This window comes from Plecotus auritus, assembly GCF_963455305.1.
Source record: "Plecotus auritus genome assembly, chromosome: 8".
NCBI lineage: Eukaryota > Metazoa > Chordata > Mammalia > Chiroptera > Vespertilionidae > Plecotus > Plecotus auritus.
This window is the reverse complement of record NC_137782.1, coordinates 42054222-42079760: the sequence shown is the minus strand read 5'-3', so window position 1 is coordinate 42079760 and position 25539 is coordinate 42054222. Positions and strand designations below refer to the sequence as shown.

At 38.0% G+C, this 25539-nt stretch overlaps 1 protein-coding gene across 6 annotated transcripts in view; it reads right to left on the bottom strand.

The window, feature by feature from the left end:
- RBBP8 (RB binding protein 8, endonuclease) overlaps positions 1–25539 on the bottom strand; it is a 107386-nt gene that overhangs the window by 7222 nt on the left and 74625 nt on the right. For 4 of the 6 annotated variants that reach the window (XM_080686462.1, XM_080686461.1, XM_080686460.1 and 1 more), the window contains 9 exons: positions 25191–25295; positions 20095–20192; positions 18373–18485; positions 16202–17087; positions 15996–16122; positions 14430–14518; positions 14061–14178; positions 9173–9316; positions 3265–3334 (listed from right to left, as the gene is read on the bottom strand). In XM_080686462.1, the coding sequence (XP_080542588.1) occupies positions 3265–3334; positions 9173–9316; positions 14061–14178; positions 14430–14518; positions 15996–16122; positions 16202–17087; positions 18373–18485; positions 20095–20192; positions 25191–25295 (1750 nt within the window). The remainder of the gene's footprint in view (positions 1–3264; positions 3335–9172; positions 9317–14060; positions 14179–14429; positions 14519–15995; positions 16123–16201; positions 17088–18372; positions 18486–20094; positions 20193–25190; positions 25296–25539) is intronic. The other 2 variants (XM_080686465.1, XM_080686464.1) reach the window with 1 other exon arrangement.

The window sequence follows — 25539 nt, the reverse complement described above, 5'->3', positions numbered from 1 at the left end:
AATAAATAAAACTATTCATGTATTTTATAAAAAGTGGTGAACCTCTAACATGAAACATCTGAAATGCCAGTCTCTGCAAGCTTACCTCTAGGAATTATCCCAAAGATACACAGGCGAAAATTTGGAAAGAGAATGTACAAGGCTATTCATTGCAGCACTATGCATGCCAGCATAATTATGAGCAATCCAAGTGACCATTGCTATGGAATAAACTATGGTACAGTTGATGCGGTACTATGAAACTGAAAAAGAAATGAGGAAAGCACTGTATACTAAGATGAGTGATTTAAATGAAAAAAGCAAAGTAGAGAAAAGCATATATAGTATTCTACCATTTGTTTAAGGGAAGAGAGAGTGCAGCTACCAATATCTATTCTGATATATATGTAGATAAAACTTGGTTTTATTTTGTAAAATGGGTGAAAAAACCATACATTTTAAACAAATGGTTACCTTTATTTTTTACGATGGTTATCTTTAGAGATAGGGAGCTAATAGGGTGAAACTAACAGATATGAAGTTGGGTTTATTTGAATATACCTCTATAGCAGGCGTCCTCAAACTACGGCCCACGGGCCACATGCGGCCCGCCGAGGACATTTATCCGGCCCGCCGGGTGCCGCTGCCTATCCTGCTTAGCAGCTGACTCGTCACGGGCCTGCAGTGCGCATAGGAATTTGTTCATAGTTTTTTTTTTTAAACTACAGTCCGGCCCTCCAATGGTCTGAGGGACAGTGAACTGGCCCCGTTTAAAAAGTTTGAGGACCCCTGCTCTATAGCATCTGGCACCATGTACATAATTTGCCTAATTTTAAAAATAAAGATAAAATATAAAAAACAAAATAAAACAAACCTAGGTACTGAGTTGGTGGCATAATTACACAGAAAATAATTATCTGCAGTGACTTTAAAACACAGTGATCTGACTGTATATTTCTAATAGGACATCCTATCTAATAAAAGAATAATATGCAAATTGACCATCACTCCAACACACAAGATGGCTGCCCCCATGTGGACACAAGATGGCTACCACAAGATGGCCAGCAGGGGAGGGCAATTGGGAGGGACCAGGCCTGCAAGGGAGGGCAGTTGGGGGCAATCAAGCCTGCAGGGGAGGGCAGTTAGGGGTGACCAGGCCAGCAGAGGAGGGAAGTTGGGGGTGATCGGGCCTGCAGGGAAGGGCAGTTGGGGGGGAATGCAGGCCTGCAGGGAAGAGCAGTTGGAGTGGGGGGGACCAGGCCTGCAGGGGAGGGCAGTTAGGAGTGACCAGGCCTGCAGGGGAGGGCAGTTAAGGGTGACCAGGCCTGAAGGGGAGGGTAGTTAGGGGTGACCAGGCCTGCAGGGGAGGGCAGTTAGGGGCAATCAGGCTGGCAGGAGAGCAGTTAGGCATCTATCAGGCTGTCAGGGGAGTGGTTAGGGGGTGATCAGGCTGGCAGGCAGAAGCAGTTAGGGGCAATCAGGAAGGCAAGGAGGCAAGCAGTTGGGAGCCAGCAGTCCTGGATTGTGAGAGGGATGTCCGACTGCCCGTTTAGGCCCGATCCTACCTTGATTGGGCCTAAACAGGCAGTCGGACATCCCTTAAGGGATCCCAGATTGGAGAGGGTGCAGGCTGGGCTAAGGGACACCCCCCACCCCCCGAATGTTGTGCACTGGGCCTCTAGTATCTTAAAAATAAAAAGACACAAATAAGTCTTAAACCGTTTTCCTAAATCATATTATTGGTGACAGTATTACTATGAGACTGCTTTGTGTGTGCATTGTGGAATAAAGTTAAATAAGGAATGTTCTAAGCAGTGGAATTTTCAGGTGGGAAAGTAGGTACAGATGTGACACAGGAGGTTATGTAAAAATCCTGTAGTCCTGAACTTGAATTGGAGCTATCAGTATAAACAAGTAATTCATTTTAAAATACAAAATGAAACAAAAACTTTATTTTTAACTTTGTTCACCTAAAAGGTCTAGAAACAACGACTAGCAGCTGCAACAAGCAACCCTAGTAACTGGACTATGGCCTAAGTATCATTTTACACTAAAACAAAACAAAAAAACAACCTAGGGCTCTGGGAAACATGATAGATTCTAGGCCTATGACAGAATACACAGGGACATCTATCATACCAGAAGCAAGGAAGCTATGGAAGATGACTAGTATCCAAAGAGGCTTCCATGGGGCAAAAATAGAACAACTTCAATATCAAGAAGGATGATAAACTTCAATGGACTGAAACATCAATATATATAAATCCAGAGAATTCGTAATAAATTTAAAACAAAAAACTCCCTAGTTATATCTGAGATGCTAGGAAACTATTTATTTGAAAAACTGGTAAATAAAAAGAATAATTTAGCCACAAAATGATAGCATTTATCTATTAGAGTCTTACAGGCATCAATCAAAATTTATCTTGGTCTGTCCGATTTCTAAAATTCTTGACAAAAATAAAAGTGTAAGGAATTAACTTTGCTTACTAAGTGACTCAATTTTTCAAATTCATAAATTAAAGGGAAAAAACACACAAAATAATTTGGGATAAATTACTATGCCTTAATTCACTTTTAAAAAGAATAGTACATTGCCGAAACCAGTTTGGCTCAGTGGATAGAGCGTCGGCCTGCGGACTGAAGGGTCCCGGGTTCGATTCCGGTCAAGGGCATGTACCTTGGTTGCGGGCACATCCCCAGTGGGAGGTGTGCAGGAGGCAGCTGATCGATGTTTCTCTCTCATCGATGTTTCTAGCTCTCTCTCTCCCTTCCTCTCTGTAAAATATCAATAAAATATATTTAAAAAAAAAATAAAAAGAATAGTACATGACTGAAAGTTTCAGAATTTAGCAGAATGTAGCATTATGGTTCAAAATTAACTTGCTTTGAAGGTTTAAAACTCCTTATAAAATAATTCTGAAGCACAACCTAAGGTTTACCACTTAAAGTCTTATACTGTGTAAAAGTTACAGTTATACAATTAAAAAAATTCCAAAGTTCAAATAAACTTCATAATAAAATATATTTGTTATAATAAAATAGAGAAAATAACTATCACCATTGTAAAAAAGAAAGGGTAGTGGTGGTAAAATGTTCCTTATTTGTAAAATTTGTCATTTTTGTAAAGCTTGAGTTCCAGTTTTGTTAGGGCCATAAATTAAATGAAACACATTGTTTTTTAACCAAAATAGCAATTTTACAGTTTCAGAGAGGTTCTGACAAAGAAAGCCCTGTTAACACTTTCAATCACATTGGTGGCATTTATTAAGACCAACTTACCTTTCATCATCTTTAAAATATGGCTCCACAAATGCTTTCTGTGTGACTTTATCTTGTTTGTCACCACGAGCTATAAACAAAAGAAGCATACCACAAACTGAATACAGAATTACTAAAATAATTAGTTTTGGGGGGAGGAAAAAAAAAGACGTATTAAGACCTCCATTTTCATAACGAATTTTTCCCTTTTTCATCTGCATGATAAGCAGAGTGCAAATTATGTCACCTCAAAATTACTACTAGCCCAGCTGCCGTGGCTCAGTGGTTGAGCATAGACCTATGAATCAGGAGGTCATGGTTTGATTCCCTGTCAGGGCACATGCCCAGGTTGTAGGATCAGTCGATTGAAGATTCTCTATAATCATTGATGTTTCTCTCCTCTCCCTTGGGGGTAGGGGGTGTGCAGGAGGCAGCCAATCGAAGATTCTCTATCTAATCATTGATGTTTCCTCTCCCTTTTCAGAAATCAATAAAAATATTTAAAAATTTACTACTAAAGAGATAAAATCGTATCTATGAAAGTATCTTAAATTTAAAAACTATGTATAAAAGTCTCTACAAAGAAGACAAACGAAAAGAAAAGAAAAAAGACTCTACAGATAGTCTTTTATAAAAGTACTAGAGGCCCAGTGCACGAAATTTGTGCACTTGGGGGCAGGGGATGGTCCCTCAGCCCAGCCTGTACCCTCTCACAGTCCAGGAGCCCTGTGATTGATGGCCCCAAAGAGGTAGGCCCTGCCCACCTGGCCAGGGCTCCTCAATGGATTGCCCCTGCAGAGGGAGGCCCCACCTACCTGCTGCAGCCTGCCGATCGGTGGCCTGGGCCTCCCTCTGCAGGGCAATGGCTGGGCCCCTGACCAATCGCATTGCACCTGCCTTGGCTGGCCTGGTGCGAGTGGGTGTCATAGCATGGTAGTCCAGAAGGTTGTTCTGCTGTTCGGTCATTTGGTCAATTTGCATATTACACTTTTATTATAGACTAGAGGCCCAGTGCACAAAATTCATGCACAGGGTCAGGTCCCTCAGCCCGGCCTGTACCCTCTCCAATCCAGGACATCCCTCTCCCAATCCAGGACTGCTGGCTCCTAACTGCTCACCTGCCTGCCTGCCTGATCACCCCTAACCACCTCTGCCTGCCAGCCTGATGCACCTAACTGCCCTCCCCTGCTGGCCTGATCGTCCCCTAACTGCTCTCCCCTGTCAGCCTGATTGCCCCTAACTGCCCTCCCCTGCTGGCCTGATCGCCCCCTAGTTGCCCTCCCCTGACGGCCTGATCACCCCTTAACTGCTCTCCCCTGCCGGCCTGATCACCCCTAACCGCCTCTGCCCTCACCACCTTGGCTTTGTCCAGAAGGTCATCTGGAAGATGTCTGGTCTAATTAGCATATTACCCTTTTATTAGTATAGACTTTAGACTTTAAAAGAACTACTCTATCACTGGACACCAAACAACAAGACATCTTTGAATATGTTTCACTTATTTGTCCTGTTGATTTTTATAATGTGTCTTAAAGGTAGGTTATAACTAGGAAATAAAGAGGTTAAAAACTTTTATCAGAAGATTGAATAAAAACTAGCATTATAGTTTATGGACCTGAATCCTAAGTTATCTAGACTCAAACAGCCAACTGCTATCATCTGTTCAAATAATCAAAATTTACTAAGCAGCCTGGCCAGCATGGCTCCGTGGTTGAGTGTCGACCTATGAACCAGGAGGTCATGGTTCAATTCCCGGTCAAGGGCACATGCCTGGGTTGCAGGCTTGATCCCCAGTGTGGGGTGTGCAGAGAAATCTGATCAATGATTCTCTCTCATCATTGATGTTTCTATCTCCCTCTCCTCCCTTCCTCTCTGAAATCAATAAATATATATAAAATAAATTTACTAAGCATTGTGTAAGTTCTGGGCATGAAATGCAGCACAAGAAAGACCAGGTCTCCTGTACTCATGGAGTTTACATGCAGTGAGGAAAATGGTAAGGGAGCAGGCAGCTAAGGCTTATCTGAGGAAGATGGAAGGTGGTGGTAACTAATGAATAACAAGAAAATAGCCATGAGAAGAGATAGGAGTGGGGAATGTTCTAGGTAAAGGTCATGAGATAGGAAAATGTTTCTAAGTTATAAAAACTAAGAGAAAGCCAGTATGGTTGAGATTTAGTAAAGAAAAGGGAGCTGTTGGAGGTGATGAGGTTGGAGAGGTGGGTTGATACCAGATCACAATGGGACTTGGAGGTGAAAAGGAGTTTGAATTTTCTTGTTAAGTCCAATAGGAAACCACTGAAGACTAAGAATCTACTATATTGAGGTATAACTTACATGTAAAATACACTGATTTTAAGTGTACTATAAATTTTGACAAAGGTATATTCCAGTGTAACTGCTACCCAAATCAAGATGAGTACATTTCCATCATCCCTGAAAGTTTCCTCCTATTCTGTTGTTTCACACAAGAATGTTCTCTCATGTCTCCTCATCTCTCACAATCACTGATCTGATTTTCATCACCATAGCTTAGCTTAGCCATGCCTATTTTAGAACTTCATATTAATGCGATTATATAATATGTACTAGAGGCCTGGTGCAATGTATGAGAGCTCCAGGTGCTCTTCACCCTCACTGATGCTAGATACTGCCAATATTTTTAACCATTTCAGCAGGTATGAAGTGGCATCTTTGTCCTTGATGTCCAATAATATTGAGCATCTTTTCATGTGCTTATTGGCCATTCAATTATCTTTTTATTACCTACTGCTGATGACTCAATGGCCTAAAACAAACTCCCCCAACCTGATAATCTTACTGTTTACTAAACATTACCATTGATATGTCTGTTTGCATTCCTAAAAGGCAACTGTGTATTCTAGTAAATAAAAGCAGATGGGACGGAGACTCGGTGGAACTTGGTCCCTTGTACCAAGATCACAACTGGCTTCCCCCATAATTTCCAAATTTATATTTCTTGTCTTGTGTAATTAATTTGCGCATCAGCCCTTTCTCCAGGTCTTTGAACCTGAGGCCACGCGGGCCGTGGCTTCACATTGGTGCTTCTCTCTCACATTGCTATTTCTCTCTCTCCCCTCCCCCCATTTCCTCTCTCTCTCAAATCAATAAATATATCCTCAGGTGAGGATTAAAAAAAAATCACTTCTGAATCTCTGTAGAGACTGAACAACAGAGGAAAAATAACTTATACAAAAAGACCAGTTAGGAGGCCTGTGATAGAAGAGGTAGAGATAGGAGTGGTTTAGGCTAGGGTGGTGGCTACAGATATGAAGGGAAGTGTTATTAAATGTATTTTGGAGATAGGACTGCCAGGGTATCAGGCTGGGCTTGAGGGTGAGGTGCAAGAAAAAGTCAAATATGACTCTAACATCTATCTTTGGTCACTGTGAGGGTAGGTAATAGGGTTTAATGAGATGCAGAAAGGCAGGGGAAGATCAAAATTGGGTAAAAAAAAAAGATTTCTAATTTAAGTATGTTCAGTTCAAGGTGCTTATGTCAAACTAGAGGCCCAGTGCATGAAATTCATGCACAGTGTGGGGAGAGTGTCCCTTGGCCAGGCCTGCACCCTCTCCAATCTGGGACCCCTTGGGGGATGTCCGACTGCTGGTTTAAGCCCAATGCCTGCGGGATCGGGCCTAAACTGGCAGTGGGACATCCCTCTTGCAATCTGGGACCGCTGGCTCCTAACCGCTCACTTGCCCGCCTGCCTGATTGCCCCAGCCTCTCTGCCTGCCTGCCTGTTCGCCACTAACTGCTCTCCCCTGCTGGCCGGAAGACCCTAACTGCCTCTGCCTCGGCCCCGCCACCATGGCTTTGTCCGGAAGGTCGCCCAGAAGATGTCCGGTCTAATTAGCATATTACCCTTTTATTAGTATAGATAAGTAGTTGGATTCAAATCTGGGGATCAGCAGAGAGGGGATGAGGCTGGACGTAATGAGTATACAGAAGCGTCTTTTTTAGTTGGGCCCAAAACAGCATCCACTCTCCTTCCCCTCACACTTCACAGGCTGCAGCTCCTTCTCAGTGTTCTTTGCTGGTTCTTTGTTTCTCTGACTTTTTAAAGTCACCATATCTCAGAGGTCAGGACTTGAAATGCTTTTCTTTTTTTAAAAAAAAAGTTTTTGATTTTTAGAGAGGAAGGGAGAAGTGATAGAAACATCAATGATGAGAGAGAATCATTGATTGGCTGCCTTCTGCATGCCCCCTACTGGGGATCAAGCCTGCAACCCGGGCTTGTGTCTTGACTGGGAATCGAACTGGTGATGTACAAAATGCTTCTCTTTTCTATTTATATTCAACACTCTGATGATATCATTCAGTGTCACGGCTTTAGGCACCATCTATTTGCTGTTGACCTCCTGCTCGCCTCCCCCTGCCACAGTAATTTCTTTATTCTGGATTTTTTGGGTCCAAATTCAAGAATCATCAACTGCCTACTAAACACCTCTATTTGAATGTCTAGTTTAACATGTCCAGAACTGAACTTTTGATACCCTCCCCCAAACTTGCTCTTTCCTACGAGTGAAGACTTAATAGAACTTTTTGATATGAGAGTCAAAAAAATAAAATAAATGAACAACAAGTCCTAAATTATATGCCGGAGTGACTGGGAAAAAGAAAAACCTCTGAAAGGTCACTTGGTAAGAAATAAATGGAACTTGGCTTAGATATGTTAAATTTAAACTGTTGAGGAGATACAAAAGTAGTAATAAAAATGCAAGATGGGATCCATCAGAGAAGTCAGACTAGAGATGCAGATTTGGGATCATAATTTCAGAGGTGGTTAATAAAAGCATGAGAGAAAATGAGTGTGAGGGAAAAAAAACGAGTGTATTGCGAATAATCTAGAAAAAAAAGGTTGTCAGAGTTCAAAAGAATGTTGTATCACTGTCACAAAAGCTAAATGAGAAGAAATTTTGGGATGGTTAAGGTGAAATGTAACTTAAAAAAGAGAAATCAATTATATCTTGTAAAAAAGAATACCCTTTTTTTTTTTTTAAAGTGGAACCAATTTGCAAAAGGCTCTTTTTGAGGGAAAAATGTAAATTTAACAGTTGTAGATTTTTATCACAAAATTTGCTTGACCAAGATTTTGCCACAGACTGAGCAAGCAAAGCATGCTGTTCTGTATCTTCACTCAGGGTCTCATTCACTCTGAGCTCAGGCTTGTCGTTTTAAAAACCTGATGGAAGCACAAAGGAAAAAAATAATCAAGATAGACTGTATCATAGCAGAAGGTGTGCTCATTTAAACCAGATTAAAAAAAAAGACTTTGCCCAAGATGAAAAATTCTGACTGTTTGCTCACAGTAAGAAAATGAGATATTTAGCTAGAATTGTAACTAATTTTCAATTAGACCAACTACTTCAGAGCTTCACTTATAGTATTCTTCTTTTGGTTGCTAACCTACATTATAAACTACTGCTTCTAATAAAATGTAGTTTAAGAAGACATATATATATATATATATAGTTACATTAAGTATTTTGTCTGGAAAGGTAAAGCATTCAAGCATGATATAAGCCTGAATTTTCTAGAAAACCTTCTCTTTTCACTCTATTACAATCATTAATTTATTACTTAAAAAGAATTTTTTCAGAACTTTTATAAACTTTATGCACATGTTATAGAGAAATGTGTAGTACTGAATCAAGATTAATTTCTAAATCCTGATGAGTATTTTATAGTTACATAAGATGGTAACGTGAAGCTGAATGAAAGGTTCAGGGGAACCCTTTGAACTATTCCTGTAACTCTTCTCTTAGTCTGGAAAGAAAACACAAAACCTATGAAAAAGAAATTTATACAAGCAACATGAAACATTAATAAATATACTTCATCCATACTCTACTAATTAGCCTGAACTCAGTGTAACTGAGAAGCCATAAGAAAGAAAACAGCCTTACTGTTTGGTTTCTTTGTTGTAGCTGACAATTCCTCCTCTTCTTCTGCTACTTGGGGGTAGCTATCTGCTAAACAGGACTCATATTCTTCATGTGTTGTCCGATCAAACATATCTTCCAAGCTATCATTCATTTTTCTTTCTCTACCTATGTAAAAGAAAGCAAGCTTTCTGCTTTCTATATAGACCATTTCCTTTTTATATAGACTAATTGCTACAAAATAATTTTAATGTGCATGAGGCAAGAATAAACTCTCGAGCCGGGGAAGGCGGAGGACTGAAAGCGCGCAGCGCGCGCGCGCCAGTGCGCACAAAGGCTGCGGAGGTTGCCACAGGCTTTCCCTAGTGGAAGGGAGTCAGAGGCTCCTGAATGCACTGAGCCCCAGTTCTGACTGCAGTGAACCCCAGTTCCAGGCGAGCCCCTGGGGACCCACGCTCTTGTGGGGGGAGTCTGGACTCTCGGGCGGAGACTCGGGAGCCAGGAAGGCAGAGGTCTGAAGTGCAGCAAGGGCAAGGCTGACGGGAAGCCAAGACTAAGACTCCACCCCATCCAAGCTGAGCACAGAGGCTATTGCAATTTGGCAAGTCTAATCCTATAAGGCTGTCTCCAGCACCGAACTTCTCCCAGCATAGACACAGCTGATCCTTACAGCCAACTGGCCTGGAGGTCAATTCTTCCCAGTGATACCAACAACAATCAAGACTTAATTACAACAAGGCTGTACACACAGTCCACAAAGGGGTGCACCAAGAGTGTCCACCTCAGGTTAACTGGGGAGGCAGACCCACTGGGCCATATTGGAAACCTAGCACACAAATCTACCTTACCAACACAGGGAAGCAGTGAAAATGCGGCCTCAAAGAATCAGATCACAAACGAAAGAAATGGAGGAAAACAAACGACTGGATATAGAATTCAAAACCACGGTTATAAGGCTTTTTAAGAATATCCTAGAAAAGGCCGATAAATATAACGAGACCCTCGAAGATATGAAAAAGGACTAACTAGAAATTAAACATACACTGACTGAAATAAAAAATATTATACAGAGACCCAAAAACAGACAAGAGGAACACAAAAATCAAGTCAAAGAATTGAATTACAAAGAAGCAAAAAACACTCAACCGAAAAAGCAAAAAGCAAAAAAAAAAATCCAAAAAGTTGAAGATAATGTAAGAAGACTCTGGGACAACTTCAAGCGTACCAACATCAGAATTATGGGGGTGCCAGAAGAAGAGAGAGAGCAAGAGACTGAAAACCTATTTGAAGAAATAATGACAGAAAACTTCCCCCACCTGGTGAAAGAAATAGACTTACAAGTCCAGGAAGCCCACAGAACCCCAAACAAAAGGAATCCAAAGAGGACCACACCAAGACACATCATAATTAAAATGCCAAGAGCAAAAGACAAAGAGAGAATATTAAAAGCAGCAAGAGAAAAACAGTTAGTTACCTACAAGGGAGCACCCATACGACTGTCAGCTGACTTTTCAACAGAAACTATGCAGGCCAGACAGAAGTGGCAAGAAATTTTCAATGTGATGAATAGCAAGAACCTACAACCAAGATTACTCTACCCAGCAAAGCTATCATTCAGAATTGAAGGGCAGATAAAGAGTTTCACAGACAAGAAAAAGCTAAAGGAGTTCATCACCACCAAACCAGTAGTATATGAAATGCTGAAAGGTATTCTTAAAGAAGAGGAAGAAGAAAAAAGTAAAGATAAAAATTATGAACAACAAATACATATCTATCAACAAGTGAACCTAAAAATCAAGTGAATTAAAAACCTGAGGGACAGAATAATCTGGTGAATATAATAGAATCAGGGGCATAGAAAGGGAGTGGACTGATAATTCTCAGGGGGAAATGGGTATGGGGGGTTCATGAAGAGACTGGACAAAAATCATACACCTATGGATGAGGACAGTGGGGGGGGGAGGTAAGGGCAGAAGGTGGGGTGGGAAATGGGTGGAGGGGAGCTATGGGGGGGAAAAGGAGAAATAATTGTAATAATCTGAATAAAGATTTATTAAAAAAAAATAAACTCTCAAGTCTAGATAATTACTGTACATTTATAAAACCTCTACGTTATGGCTCCAAATATCCTTTACTCATGAAAAGAGAATGCTAGTTTTTGTTATTTTCATTACAAACATTAAAAATCATTTTCTTCCTATCAGGTCATGTATAATTTATGCTAAACCAAAAGGAGATCTACCAAAGAAACTGAGGAATAAAAAATATATCATAATGAACAATAAAAAAAATATGGCTTAAATAAAATGGGTATAAATAGCTGACATTAAAATCTCTATAGAACCCAGCGTGGCTCAGTGGTTGAGCATTGACCTATGAGCCAGGAGGTCATAGTTCAATTCCTGGTCAGGGCACATGCCTGGGTTGGGGCTCAATCCCCAGTAGGGGTGTTCAGGAGGCAGCCAATCGAAGATTCTCTCTCATGATCGATGTTTCTATCTCTCTCTCCCTCTCCCTTCATCTCTGAAATCAATAAAAATATATTTAAAAAAATACAATAAAATCTCTATAGAATTTTGTTTACCTGCTTGTTTTTCTAACGTGGCAGCAAAAAATATGTATTTTCTTGCATTACCATTAACACTTGGTAGTGTTGATATAATTAATTCAATTCCATATTTGACATGCAAAATGCTAAATTCATCTTCAGAGTACTAACTGCATTTCCCACCACAGAACCACATTTTTAAATTCACTAGAATTTACTAAAAAACAGAAATAGATCCAGTTGGTTAACAAATATGACAGAACAGAAGCCTACTGAGATTACTCTATAAAATAACTACCATCTCCCCTAATCCATGGTGCTCTAGCTAGCACCCATACCATATTTTATCTTTCTCCAGCACTAACCGTCATCTATCATACCATATACTTAGTTTTTTGTTCCCTATTAGTACTTTTGTTCTGTTTTGTTTACTCACCGTCTCCAGTTCCTGGAACACTTCCTGGGTGTAAAATTGCAGCTCATTATATACTAAATGATTAGACATTTGTTTATTTTTCATTTTGAGAGTCAAATTTCTGGATAAAATAGACTTCTATGTGTCGGCAGTGTGCTAGGCATTCCCAAAGCATTCTGTATATGCAGTTAGTAAATCACAGTAAGTCGCTGACTTCTGCTATGAAATACTTGAGTACAGAGACTATATCCTATTGATCTTTCTATCATAGTATCTGTTAAGTCCTAACACAGAGTAGGGATGCAAAAAACATTCTGTGAGTTGAAACATTAGCAGCAATTTAGTTTTTATTGGAGTGTTAAATTTTAACCATTTCTAAGTTTTAAAAGGTTTACCTTATGGGTAAAATGGGCAGATAGTTTTTTTTTTTTTCTCCAAATAGGGCCTTAGCAATATCTCCTATCCTTATGTGCTGTTCTTACAAAGTGATCTCAACACTCCTTCCACTGAGTAGTGAGGGCCACATTTCTCTTGCTTTGAACCTAGACAGGTCTTTGTGACATTATGCAATTTCTGAAGCCAGATCATAAAAATTACATTTTATTTCTATCTTGCTCTTATGGGATTCTCACTCTGGGAACCTAATTTCCACGTGATGAGAAAGCTCAGACTAGTCCTCGTGTAAAGATCATATGAAGAAGCCCTAAGACTGAATGAGGAGAGATGCCAAGTCACCCCCATCTGTCTAGCATTTTGCTCTTCTAGCTCTAGCCACAATCTGCCTACAACTGCATGAGAGACTGTGAGACAGAACCATTCAGCCAAGCCCTTCCTGAATTTCTGAGCATAGAAACTATGAAAGATAAGAAAACATCTGTTATTTTAATCTTTTAAGTTATTGGATTAATTTATTATCATCATTAGTATACGCAAGACCTATTTAGCCAAAATTAACAAGTCATTAGCTAAAGTTCTAATCTCACTACTACACAATATTTGCTTAAAATATATTGGGGAACCATTACATTCTTTGAATCAACTAGATAAATTTGAAGCCAAAGTAGTCATACTTTAGTTTTTTTTTTTCCTATAAAAATAAGAAAACATTATCAGGGCTGGTATTATGAACAAAATAATCATCTATAATACCATATATTTATTTGCTTGTTTGTTCCCTATTAGTTCTGCTCTGTTTACTCATTGTCTCCAGTTCCTGAAACACTTCCTGGTATAAAATTGCAGCTCATTATATACTAAACTAGAGGCCTGGTGCATGACATTCGTGCACGGGTTGTGGGGGTGAGGGGGTGGCACCTCAGCCTGGCCCACACCCTCTCGCAGTCTGGGACCCCTTCAGGAGGGATGTGGGAGGTTGGCCAACTGGGGAGGGACCGCTGGAGGGCTCCAGGGTGTGTTCGGCTGGTCTCGCTCAGTGCTGATTTGTTGGACCCCAGCAGCAAGGTCTGACCTTCAATTCTAAATGATAGTTTTGCTAGGGAGAATAATCTTGGTTGTAGGTCCTTGCTTTTCATCACTTTGAATATTTCTTGCCACTAACTTCTGGCCTGCAAAGTTTCTGTTGCAAAACCAGCTGAGAGTCATATGAGTGCTTCCTCCCTTGCAGGTAACTAACTGCTTTTCTCTTGCTGCTTTTAAGATTCTCTCTTTGTCATTTTCATTATGATGTGACTTAGTGTGAGCCTCTTTGTGTTCCTCTTGTTTGGGATTCTCTGTGCTTCCTGGACTTATATGTCTATTTCTTTCACCTGGTAGGGAAAGTTTCTATCATTATTTTTTCAAATAGGTTTTCTGAGCTTTACTAAGAGAAATCTAACATCAGAACAGGGAAAAAAACACTTTGTTCATGGTGAAGAGATCACTGTGCTTATCAATGCAATGGTATTTCCCTCCATATTTTTATTAAAATAAGTAAATAAATCATATCTTACTTGGACTTTTTTCTCCCTTCTGCTCTTGCTTTTTCATCTTTGAAAGCACAGTTTCACTGACCAACGTACAGTCTGTGTCCACTGTCTCTCCTCCTGCTAATCTTGATTGACTGCCATCCTGAATATTTAGAAATCCAAAATTTTAACAATTGTCTTTATGTTCTTATATTTACTTTAAAAAACATTCTGGTAAAATATATATAAAACATTAATTTAACCATTTTAAGTGTACATCTCAGTAGCATTAAGTTATATTTACTTTTACCTTTTAGAAATATAGATTCATATTTTATTGCCTGTAGAATATTTTAGCTTTGATATATAACACAAGCATCTTCTCTCAAGCCTAGGTTTTACTTTCTAACTTACCTTTGTATCTATTACAGTAATATCCATTTTATATTGAGAAAGGTCTGCTCCTGGATCTATACTCCACTGGATATTTTCAAAGAATACATCTTAGATAAGGAGAAAAAAAACACAATTAAGAACAGATTTAAAAAAAATTCTCATTACTTTAAAACATAGGATGCACAGAATGAAGAGAAGTTTTGGTAAAGGACTTGTATCTACGATATATAAATAACTCTCACAAATCAATAATAAGACAAATACCCCAATTGAAAATGAGCAAAGGATCTTAATAGACAGTCTTTGAAAGAAGATATACAGATGGCCAATAAGCACATGAAAAGATGTTCAACATCATTAGCCATCTGGGAAATGCAAATCAAAACCCCAAAGAGACACCATTTTACATCCCACCATATGGCTCTAACCAGAAAGACATAGTAACAAGTGTTGGTAAGGATGTGGGAAAATTGAAACCCTCACATTCTGCTTATGGGAATGTGAAATGATGTAGTTGCTTTGGAAAAGTTACCTAGTTCCTCAGAAGGTTAAAAAGAGTTAGCCTATGACCCAACAATTCTACTAATATGTGTATAAAAAAAAACAAAACACAGAACAATAACATATATCCACAAAAACTGTACATCAATGTTCATAGCATTATTTATAATAAAAAAATAAAATAGTGAAAAATGTCACAAAATATTATATAATTTCATTACATAAAAACTCCAGAAAAGGCAAAGCTATAGAGACAGAAAGTATATTATTGATTGCCTAGGATTGAGCAAGAGGAGTAGGGAATAAAGAATGATTGCTAATGGATACTGTTCTTTCTGTTCTCTTTGGGATGATGAAAAATGTTCTATACATAGATTGTAATAATGTTTAAATAACCCTGTGAGTATATCAAAACCAGTAAATTTTATGAATTTTATAAATTTTATGAATGTGCACCAAAAGGTTGCTGGTTTGATTCCTGGTCAGGATACATGCCCGGGTTGGGGGCTCGATCCCTGGTAGGGGACTTGCAGGAGGCAGCTGGTTGATGTTTCTCTCTCATCATTGATGTTTCTCTCTCATCACTGATGTTTCTCTCTCTCTCTCTCCCTCTCCTGTCTCTGAAAAAAAAAAAAGAAAAAAAAAAAAGAATGTGCTTCAGGAAAAAAGGGAAAATAAACCAAAATTAAGGAATAACTTTCTAATGAAGAATAAAAGACAAAATACTGCGTATGAAGTACAGAAATACTTGGTTGCTAAAAAAAACCAGACTCCTTTTAAACAGAGCAGACTTATGAAAAGAATGATATACATATTACAGCAATGTTTTAAAACAAGAAGCTGAAAAACCATGTAAATATATGTTTATAGATATACATGTAAACACGAAGAAAAAGGATAGGTTACCTATGGGGTGAGAAACAAGTTTTGGATGATGAAAATTCTACTTTATATATTTTAAAATTCTGTGTATTTTCTCCCCAAACAATTCAATCTCTCCAAAGAATAATATATTTAGTATCTTAAATAATAATCCAAGATAATATATATAAAGAGTGGAAGTACTACCTATAGTGTATATACCTTGATTGTTTTGTAGAGGCTTTGTTTTAGTGATTCTACATGGATTCAACTGAAGAACTGATGCAAGTTCACATGCTCCATGAACTGACCTGGTTTTTATTCTTACTGGTTCATGAGAACCAGCACCCTAAAACAGAAAGAATCATTTGCATCTAGGTGAAATCACAGCCATTTAAAATCAAAATCCATAAATATTTAACACAAACCTTCACATCATCAAAAAGATTCTCTGTTTCCAAACTTTCACGTGGATGTAGAGGGATTTTAAAGATAGGATTTTCTTCTTTTATTTGTAATGGTGTTTTGTTATCTGGAGAGGATTTAATCAGGGGCTGAAGGACACACTCCTGTAAACGGGGATCCTCTGGAGGATCTTTGGCTGGCACAAAGCTCCCACTCAAAACCTTTCGGCTTGAGGAAGAACCCTTTGAAATGGGCTTCAAAGCCTCATAGAGAGTCACCTGTCTAAATCTGATTTTAGAGGTCTCACTTCCTTGGCTCTTCTCTTGACACTGAATAGCTGAAAACCGATCAGAGAGATCCAGAGGTTTATCCATCACGTAGTCTCCATTCATAGAAGAATGACTATCCAGTGGAAAAGGAAAAGCATTTTCTTTATCAAAAGAGGTTTGGGGGCAGCTTACTTCATCTTCACTTTCTTCCTCAATTTTCTTCCTTTTGGATGTTTTGCATCCCAATGATTTCAGGGGCACCACATGTTTATCAGTAATAGCATTTTTAATATGATCAATATTCTGTTCACTTATGGATTCACTTATATTTTTATTTATAAGCATCTGTTTATTAGAAGATTGGCTAATGATCTTGTTCCCTTCGGACCCAAGATTAGGATGTGTGAAAAGGGAACTATCTTCAGATTTTGATCTAGTTTTCTCTGATCTAGAATTGGAAGTGCTGCTAAAAGGTGCTGTTTTCAGATGGCTTTTTTTCCCAGTCTCCAAAAGAGAAGGGGACAAACTTGTATTCAAAACAAAACTACTTTTCACATTAGAGGCAGCTCCAAACACAGGAGATGATACCCGAGTAGTCAGTTCTTCTTGAGGAGGAGTCTTTGAATTAGGATCTGAAAATCTAAGAAGATAAAGAAATCAGGTAAAAATTAAAAGATAGCATGATGAGAAAACATATGCTAATTATTAATAAGGTTTTATCTACATATTAGAGATAGATGCTTCACCAGCTTCTTTTCCTTTAGCTGACAAAAAGCAGAGAAAATGATACAATCCTCCTATCTCAATTCCATGATATTCCTACCTACAAATGTTTTTCCTAAATAATTTAAATAACTTCACTATATTAAAAAATCATATTTTAATAAATTCCACTGGGGACCCAACTTCTGTTGTTATGAAATCTTGTTATGAGTAACTCCAAGAAACATAATTCTTATACTACAGAACTGAACATGAATTAAGACCCAGCCCTAGCTGGTTTGGCTCAGTGGATAAAGCATCTGCCCATAGACTGAAGGGTTCTGGGTTTGATGCCAGGGCACATATTTCAGTTGCAGGCTTGATCCCTGGCTCTAGTCGGGGTGCATTCAGGAGGCAACCAATCAATGTGTCTCTTTCACATCTGTTTTTCTGTCTCTCCCCCAACCCTTCCACTCTCTCTAAAAATCAACGGGGACGGGGGGAAAATCAATAGAAAAATATCCTCGGGTGAGGATTAATAACAAAAAAGACCCAGTTTGCCTCTAGCAGAGGAGACATCTTTGGTAGTAGAAAGACATTGGTTGGGTAAAGCTCTGCCTCTAGTACTGAATAACTATGTAGCCTTAAACAAGACATTTAACCTCTCTGGAGCTACATTTTTGTCGATTGTAAAATGTGGTGGTAATATTTTACAATCGAGAAAATACTACTTTAATGAGTTACTATGATGACAAGTTAAATGTGATATATCTACCTAAAACTGAAAGCTCTTTTAAAAAGCAAAATGCTACATAGATATAGGTATTATAAATTAATGGTTGTTCTGAAATTAGTAAAAGAAGGTGCAACACTATCTTTATACAATTTCATCCAAGCTTTAAACAATATCCACTTTTTGGGAATGCAAACCCAGAAGGGATGACTGGGTTTTTAAAGGGGCAGAGTAACAAGGCTGGGAACTCTTATGGTACTGCTTAATAGAAGTACAGAAAGAATCTAAAAATATCTGTTTTATCACTAGAGTAATGCAAAAAAGCCCTCAAATGGTCATAAACTAGAGAAAATATTTTTAAAATATAAATTAATACAACCAGAATAACAAACTATATGCTGAGGGAGAGAAATAGTTTAATTATATGGAACTCATTATAATAGGATTTCACCAATAGTTTATAAATTTTCACCAAAGTGCCCCCAATTACCTTAAACTATCTTTATTATTTCTTGTAGATTCCTCTAAAGGTTGTTTCTTGTGATCTCCTTCCAGAGAGTGGTAGAGCTCATCACCAAGAGGGCTCATGGGACTGTGAGATTCCTTCAACAATAATATATAAAGTACATAAATACAATGAAATATTTTTCCTTAAAAAGGATGAAATACTAATATAGGCTACAATATGGCTGAACCTCAAAAATAGGGTAAATGAAAGAAGCCTGGCTCAAAAGTCACATCACATACGATTCAATTTACATGAATTACCCAGAATAGGTGAATCTCTAAGGGCAGAAAGCAGCTTGGTGGATGCCAGAGGCGAGTACTGGGGAACAAGGACTAAATGTTTAACTGGCTTTCTTTTAGGATGATGATAATAATACTTTGGAAACAGATAGAAGTGGTAGTTGCATAATATTATGAACATACTAAATTTCAGTGAATTGTATACTTTAAAATGGTTAATTTTACATTATGTGCATTTTTTATCACAATAAAATATATGAAGCACATTTTAAGTTTAAAGAGAAAAAAGCATTACTATTTTAAGTAAGTACATTCCACTACTGGTATATAAAACTCCAATTCCAAAAAAAATTATTAAGATGAGGGGAAGGGAATAGACATGATTATTTATACTGACAGGAGATGAAATTAAAAGGATCCTTTGGAGAGCTGTGGTCCTCAAACTTTAAAAAAGACAACTGAGGATATTGTTAAAATGCAAGTTTTCTTTTAGTGGGTTGGGGGTGGCATCTGAGATTTTGTATCTCTAATAAATTTCAAGATGATGCAGATGCTGTTGGACTGTGGATCCCATTTGAGCACTAAATCCTTAGAGATCAGCTCTATTACTATATTTGGTGTCAGAACTACTGACATGCCAGGCTTATGGGTAGGAGAAAATGAAAAACTATTAAAACACTTAAAGTTCAAAGGTTAAAAATTACCCACTATCACGAATATTGATTTATAACTAGAAGAAAATAACAACAAATTACCCAAATGTAATGAAAAGTCAATTTTTACAAATTCAATGAACAGTAAGACAATTTTATAAGACCCATATACATTTACCAACTAAAGCACAGGAGTAGTATTATAAAGTAGTATCAAAGTGAAACTTCCTTAAGATTGAAGAATTCAAGTTTTCTACTTTTAGGAATCAATTAAGAAAAAAAAATAAATGTGCCTGAGTAAGGAAGCACTAAAATAATAAAAAAATCATGGGGTCAATTAGGTTTTTTTGGATTGGCACTTATAAGGACAGAGAACTAAAATATATATGGTATCCCAAGAATTCATCTTGTTTTTCAAATCAAACCCCAGTTTAAAGGAAGTTCAGAAGATCCAATAAATTCTGAAATAAAAAGGCTCAGGCCTTCTCTTAGATGAAACAGGGTAGGAATAGGGGGAAGAGTGGGTGCGGGGAAGAGGATTGGCCAAACCCTCTAAGCCATCATCATCATTTCCCTAAATTTTGACTCAATTCACAACCTATATCCTCAAAATTCTAAAGACTCTAGATTTCTGGAACAGCTTGGGGCAGATAATATAAATGAGCCTTTCTAGCCACATCAATTTTGTTCTAGGCCTTTATCCAATGGTCTTTGGGAAAAAAAGTGGTTTTTTTTTCTTGCTCCATTCTCTAAAAACTACCTAAAAAGACACCAATTAATTCATGTTATCACCAAAATAAACATCTACTTACGGATTCTTCTGGAACACTAAGTCCAAGTGTCTCGGTAACAATTGTAGCTAAATTAAAAGATGACTTATCAGTGGGATAACTGCTTGTTCCACGTGTTTCTAGTAAGAAAAACAAAACAAAACACAATCCAATTATATAACTGTAAAAACTAGATGTATAAAAACACAAAAAAGCCCTGGCCAGGTGACTCAATTGGTTGGAGCATTGTCTCATATACCGAAAAGGTTGCAGGTTCGCTTCCTGGTTGGGGCATGTGCAGAAGGCAACCAATTGGAAGTTTCTCTCTCGCATTAATGTTTCTCTCCGTCTTTCTCAAATCAATAAACATATCCTTGAGGATTAAAAAAAATTTTTAAAAGAGGAATAAAAAGCTCACAGAACCATTTTACAAGATGGCACTGAACAATTTTTAATATTCTGTGCAAAAAGGCCCAAATATATCTACTATAAATGGCAATAAGTTGCAAATATCTGCATCTGCCAAACATTTTCAGCTAAATTTGCTATTTATCTTAAGTGAACTGGATGCAACAGATAGATTATTTTTCTTATTGCAACTGAATAATATCATAAAAACAATATATATTTATAATGGGTGCACTGTGACCTAAGATATATTATGAATATCAAACCATATTTATAATTCCTTTCATAAAAACATACTTTATGGGAGAGATTTTTGGTACTGCATAATTTTCAAGTTTTAAACTAACACATATTCCTGCAGAAATCATCTATGTTCAAATACTATATACAGCCCGGCTGGCGTGGCTCAACGTGAGCATCAACCTATGAAGCAGGAGGTCATTGTTTGATTTCCTGGTCAGGGCACATGCCTGGATTTAGGGCTCAATCCCTAGTGTGGCGCATGCAGAGGTGGCCAATCGATGATTCTCTGTCATCATTGATGTTTCTTATCTCTCTCTCCCTCTCCCTTCCTCTCTGAAATCAATAAAAAAAATTACAAAAAAAGATACCATTTAAAACACACATATACAAATGTTTTATACACGCAGAGTTCCAATAATTCAGTAAGTATTTATGTAGAACATACTATGTTCCAGGTGTTGTGCTAGGTGCTAGATGAAAAGAAAAGACTTTTGTCTTCAAGGAACTTATGGGCTATAGAAAGGTAAAAAGAGAACTGCAATAAAATGTGATAAACACTGTAATAAAACACATTAAAAAGGGGAGATTTAAGCATCAAGACTCCTAAATCTGCCTTGGAAAATCAAGAAAAGCTACATTAAGTGATGCCTAAGCTGACCCTTGAGAGAAAGAGGAATTTGACAGGTCAACTGGACTAGGAGCAGAGAAAAGAGTTCTATGCATGTGTAAGGGTCTATATATGTGAAACAAAATCACACATTCAGGGAATGACATGTGGTTCAATTGCTGAAAATTAAAGTGCAAAAGATGTAGTAGTAGTAGGACATGAACCCAGACAGGTTCAGATTATGCTAAAGAGTTTAATACAGTTCCTCATGTTGTGGTGACGCTCAACCATAAAATTATTTTCGTTGCTACTTCATAACTGTAATTTTGCTACTGTTATGAATCGTAATGTAAATATCTGTGTTTTCCAATGGTCTTAGGTGACCCTGCTAGCGGTTCTCAACCTGTGGGTCGCGACCCACAGGTTGAGAACCGCTGCTGTAGAGAACTGCTGCTGTAGACAATGAAGAGATAGCTAAAGGTTTTTAATGGAGGACAGATGCAGTATTTGGGTTTAAAAAGTAATTCTAGCCATGACAGGATGATAGAGCAAGAAGCAGTCTTAACAGGTAAGAGGACTAAATCAATTACTAAAACAATTGTATGAGGGATGCTGATTGGCCTAAACTAGTACAATGGGGGTACAGAAGAATGTTTATGGCAGATATGTAGGCGGTGGAATCAATAAGATTTGGAGAATATTTAGATATGAGAGATAAGAAAAGCAGGTGTCTAGGATAACTCACAGTTTTTTGATTTAGGTAACTCAGAGAGGTATGTAGAATGTCATTTGCTGAGATTGTAAATAAAAGGATGAGGAGTAGGTTTGACAGAAAATTTTCAATTTTGGACATGCTGAAGTTGAAGGATATCCAGGTAGAGATGCTCAATAGTAGGTAGATACACTGGTTTGGAAATAAGGAGAAAAGTCTTGGATAGCGATATAGATTTGGGATTTATTAGCATACAGGTTGTAGCAGAATATTAACTCTAGGTGAGATTCTTCCAGAAAGTGAGACAAAAATAGACCAAGAACCATATCTATTGGGGACAGTAACATTTAAAAGAAAGAGAAAGAACAGCCAATAAAGGAAGGCAAAACACACACACACACACAAAAAAAAACAACAATAAGAAGAGAACCAGGAAGTGGCATCAATTCAAGAAACAGAGAATGCTTAATAATGTCCATTGTCACAGAAAGGTCAAGTAAGACAAGGACTGGGAAGTATTACTAGTAATTAGATTTAACAACCAGGAGGTCACGGATGACTTTTGCCAGAGCAGTTACAATGTAATGTGTGAGAAGAGAGTGTGAGACTATATCCTCCTTCTCTGCCCCTCCTCTCTCCCTCTTCTTTCCCCTCTTTCACCCCTTTCCCATACTACTTTCCCTCATTGCTCCCCCACTCTCGGGGTGTAAGGGCGGAGTGGATAGTGGGTTCAACTGAAGTGAACTGAGAGAGAAGAGATGCTGAAAGATCACTTTTTCAGCTTGAGAGAAGCTGTCGCTAAGGATGGAGACAAGAGGGGTTATTTCTAAAAGAGAAAAGATAACATGTATGCATATGCTGAAAAGAAAGAACCTGCAGAGAAACTGGAGGAGATATAGGAAAAGAGAACAACTGATGGAGTCAAGTCCCCCTCAGCAGAAGAGGATGGGTCCAGAGTGCTGAGGAGCAAGGACCCGCACACTTGATGCTGTATCCCCAGCACCCTTTGCCAGACAGTCCTGTCTATACATATGCACACATGCTTGCACACAAATACACACACATGCTAATATAAAGTTATCTGTGGCTTTCAGAGTGTAAGTTTTATACTGATAAATTATGAGTAAGTGATTAACCTTGGCTAACCCTTCCAAATGGTCTCTGGATCCCATCTCCACTCTGCTTTTCAAGGATCTAGCAATTGTTCCCTCTTTTTCCAGAATTATTAATTTCTCTTTACTTGATCATTCCATCAACATAAAATATACTGAATATGTTTTAATCTATCTTTTGAAGGACTTGTTTAGAAGTGCTCTCTCTACTTTTCTCTGATCCTGGTTTCTCTTGAACTTGAAACAGTCTAGTTGATAACCCTTACACTTTATTTTATTTATTTATTTATTTATTTATTTATTTATTTATTTATTTATTTATTTATTTTAAAACCCTTACACTTTAATAGTTCATGCTATGAGTTTAACTCTCAGTGATCTCCATGTGACCAAATCCAATGCTCAATTCTCAGTCTTCACCTTCCTTCACTTATTAGCACTGTTTGCCACAGTTGACCTCTCCCCCCTCTCTCCACCTGGCTTACAGGACACACTATCTTAGCTCTCACTATTAGCTACTTCAATGGCTACTTTGTTGGTTCCTCCTCATTTCAACAACCTCTAAATCACCACTTCTACAGTTGCAATATCACCTCCAAGGGGGTGAAAATGGCTTTGGGGGAGGGATTTTAAAAAAATCTTTTTATGTGTAACACAGATATACATACATTCATATATTACAGCTTTACTATTAAAATTCCATAGGGGAAGTGATTAGAGGAAAAAAAAATCTAAAAAGGCTGGTGTAGGGGTGATAATGAAAAAAACTTGAGCCCTAGCCAGTTTGGCTCAGTGGATAGAGCGCCAGCCTGTGGACTAAAGGGTCCCAGGTTTGATTCCGGTCAAGGGCACATGCCCGGGTTGTGGGCTCCATCCCCAGTGTGGGGCGTGCAGAAGGCAGCTGATCAGGGATTGTCTCTCATCGTTGATGTTTCTATCTCTCTCTCCCTTCTTCTCTGAAATCAATAAAAACATGTTTTTTTAAAAAAAGAAAAAACAAACTTGAGATTCACTATTTTACACTATGTAGTGCCTCAGGGCTAAGTACTTGGACTTCTCTATCTACATTCACTTGGTTGGTAATCTCGCCCACTCTCATGGCTTCGATACCACCTACATGCTAACAACTTCCAATCCTCTATCCTAGACTTCTCTAAACTCATATCCACCTACCCATCTAAAATCTTTATTTGAATGTCTATCAGGTATCTCAAACAGATACTCTCAAAACCAAGCTCCTGATTTCTAACCACCCCCACCCTATTCTGCAAATCTGCTGCTTCTTCCCTCTCAGTTAATAGAGTTGCCCAAACCAATCTCCCCTTCACTCAGTCTGCCCCAGTCACACAGGTCTCCTTAAGGTTCTTCAAACCAACCAAACAGCACCCTCACTTCAGTCTTTGTGCTCGCTGACTTCTCTACCTGGAATACCCTTCCCCCGGACACAGACATGACTCACTTGCTTTCCTCAGTCTCTGTTCATATGTCACTTTTAAAGTGAAGCTTTCCCGTATCTCTTCTTACCCTGCTAAAAAGAGGTATTAGAAAGCCTAACATATACACGTGTCCCCTAAAAATGTATGCACACTTTAACAGCTGATAGCTCAATTTTGAAAATGAAATGTATTTTAATAAACACTGTCTTTATAATTATTCAAAGTGTGTGTGTACATTTTTTGAGACACCCTATATTTGTTTATTTTCTTCCTCTCCCCAACTAGATTGTAAGCTCAGTGAGGGTAAGGGCTTTGTTTTGTTCAGTGCCTGGCATATAGTAAACACTAAAATATTTCTTGAATCAATGAGTAAACCTGAGTAAAGCTTTGTTTACTTAAAATATATTAGCACTTTGTATTAAAATGGGTAGAGCTACTAATATGATTTAATAATAGAATAACATTACTTTCTAATATGAAAAAGACTGCTAAAGACCTAGTAATACAAACAAAATTAATAAAAAATGTTAAAATATTGTCTAATTCAGACTGTTGGCCACTCTTGCACACCAGCAACCACAAATTTTAAACTAATAAAATAATTTCAATATTTTGCTTACTAGCCACTGGAGATTGACTTTGATCACAAGTGTCAGCCACTAGAATTTCATTTTCATTAGGCTTATGTTGTAGATGAGTTGAAGATTTTGGAACTTTTCTCAATTCTAAAGGGAAAAAAGGAAAGATTATGTATAAACCATCACGATGGAAAATATTATCAAAATGCTATTCTGATAAGCCAATACAAACCTATCTTTACCTATATTAGAAGTGCTATTTTATTAATACAACTTTCATATTCTAATAAAGAGTTCATTCCACAATTTCCCTAGAAACAAAGCTGGAAGTTAAAGATCAGTAGTAGTTAGAGGACAGTGGGAGAGCGAACTAGAGCAGATGTGCTTCTTT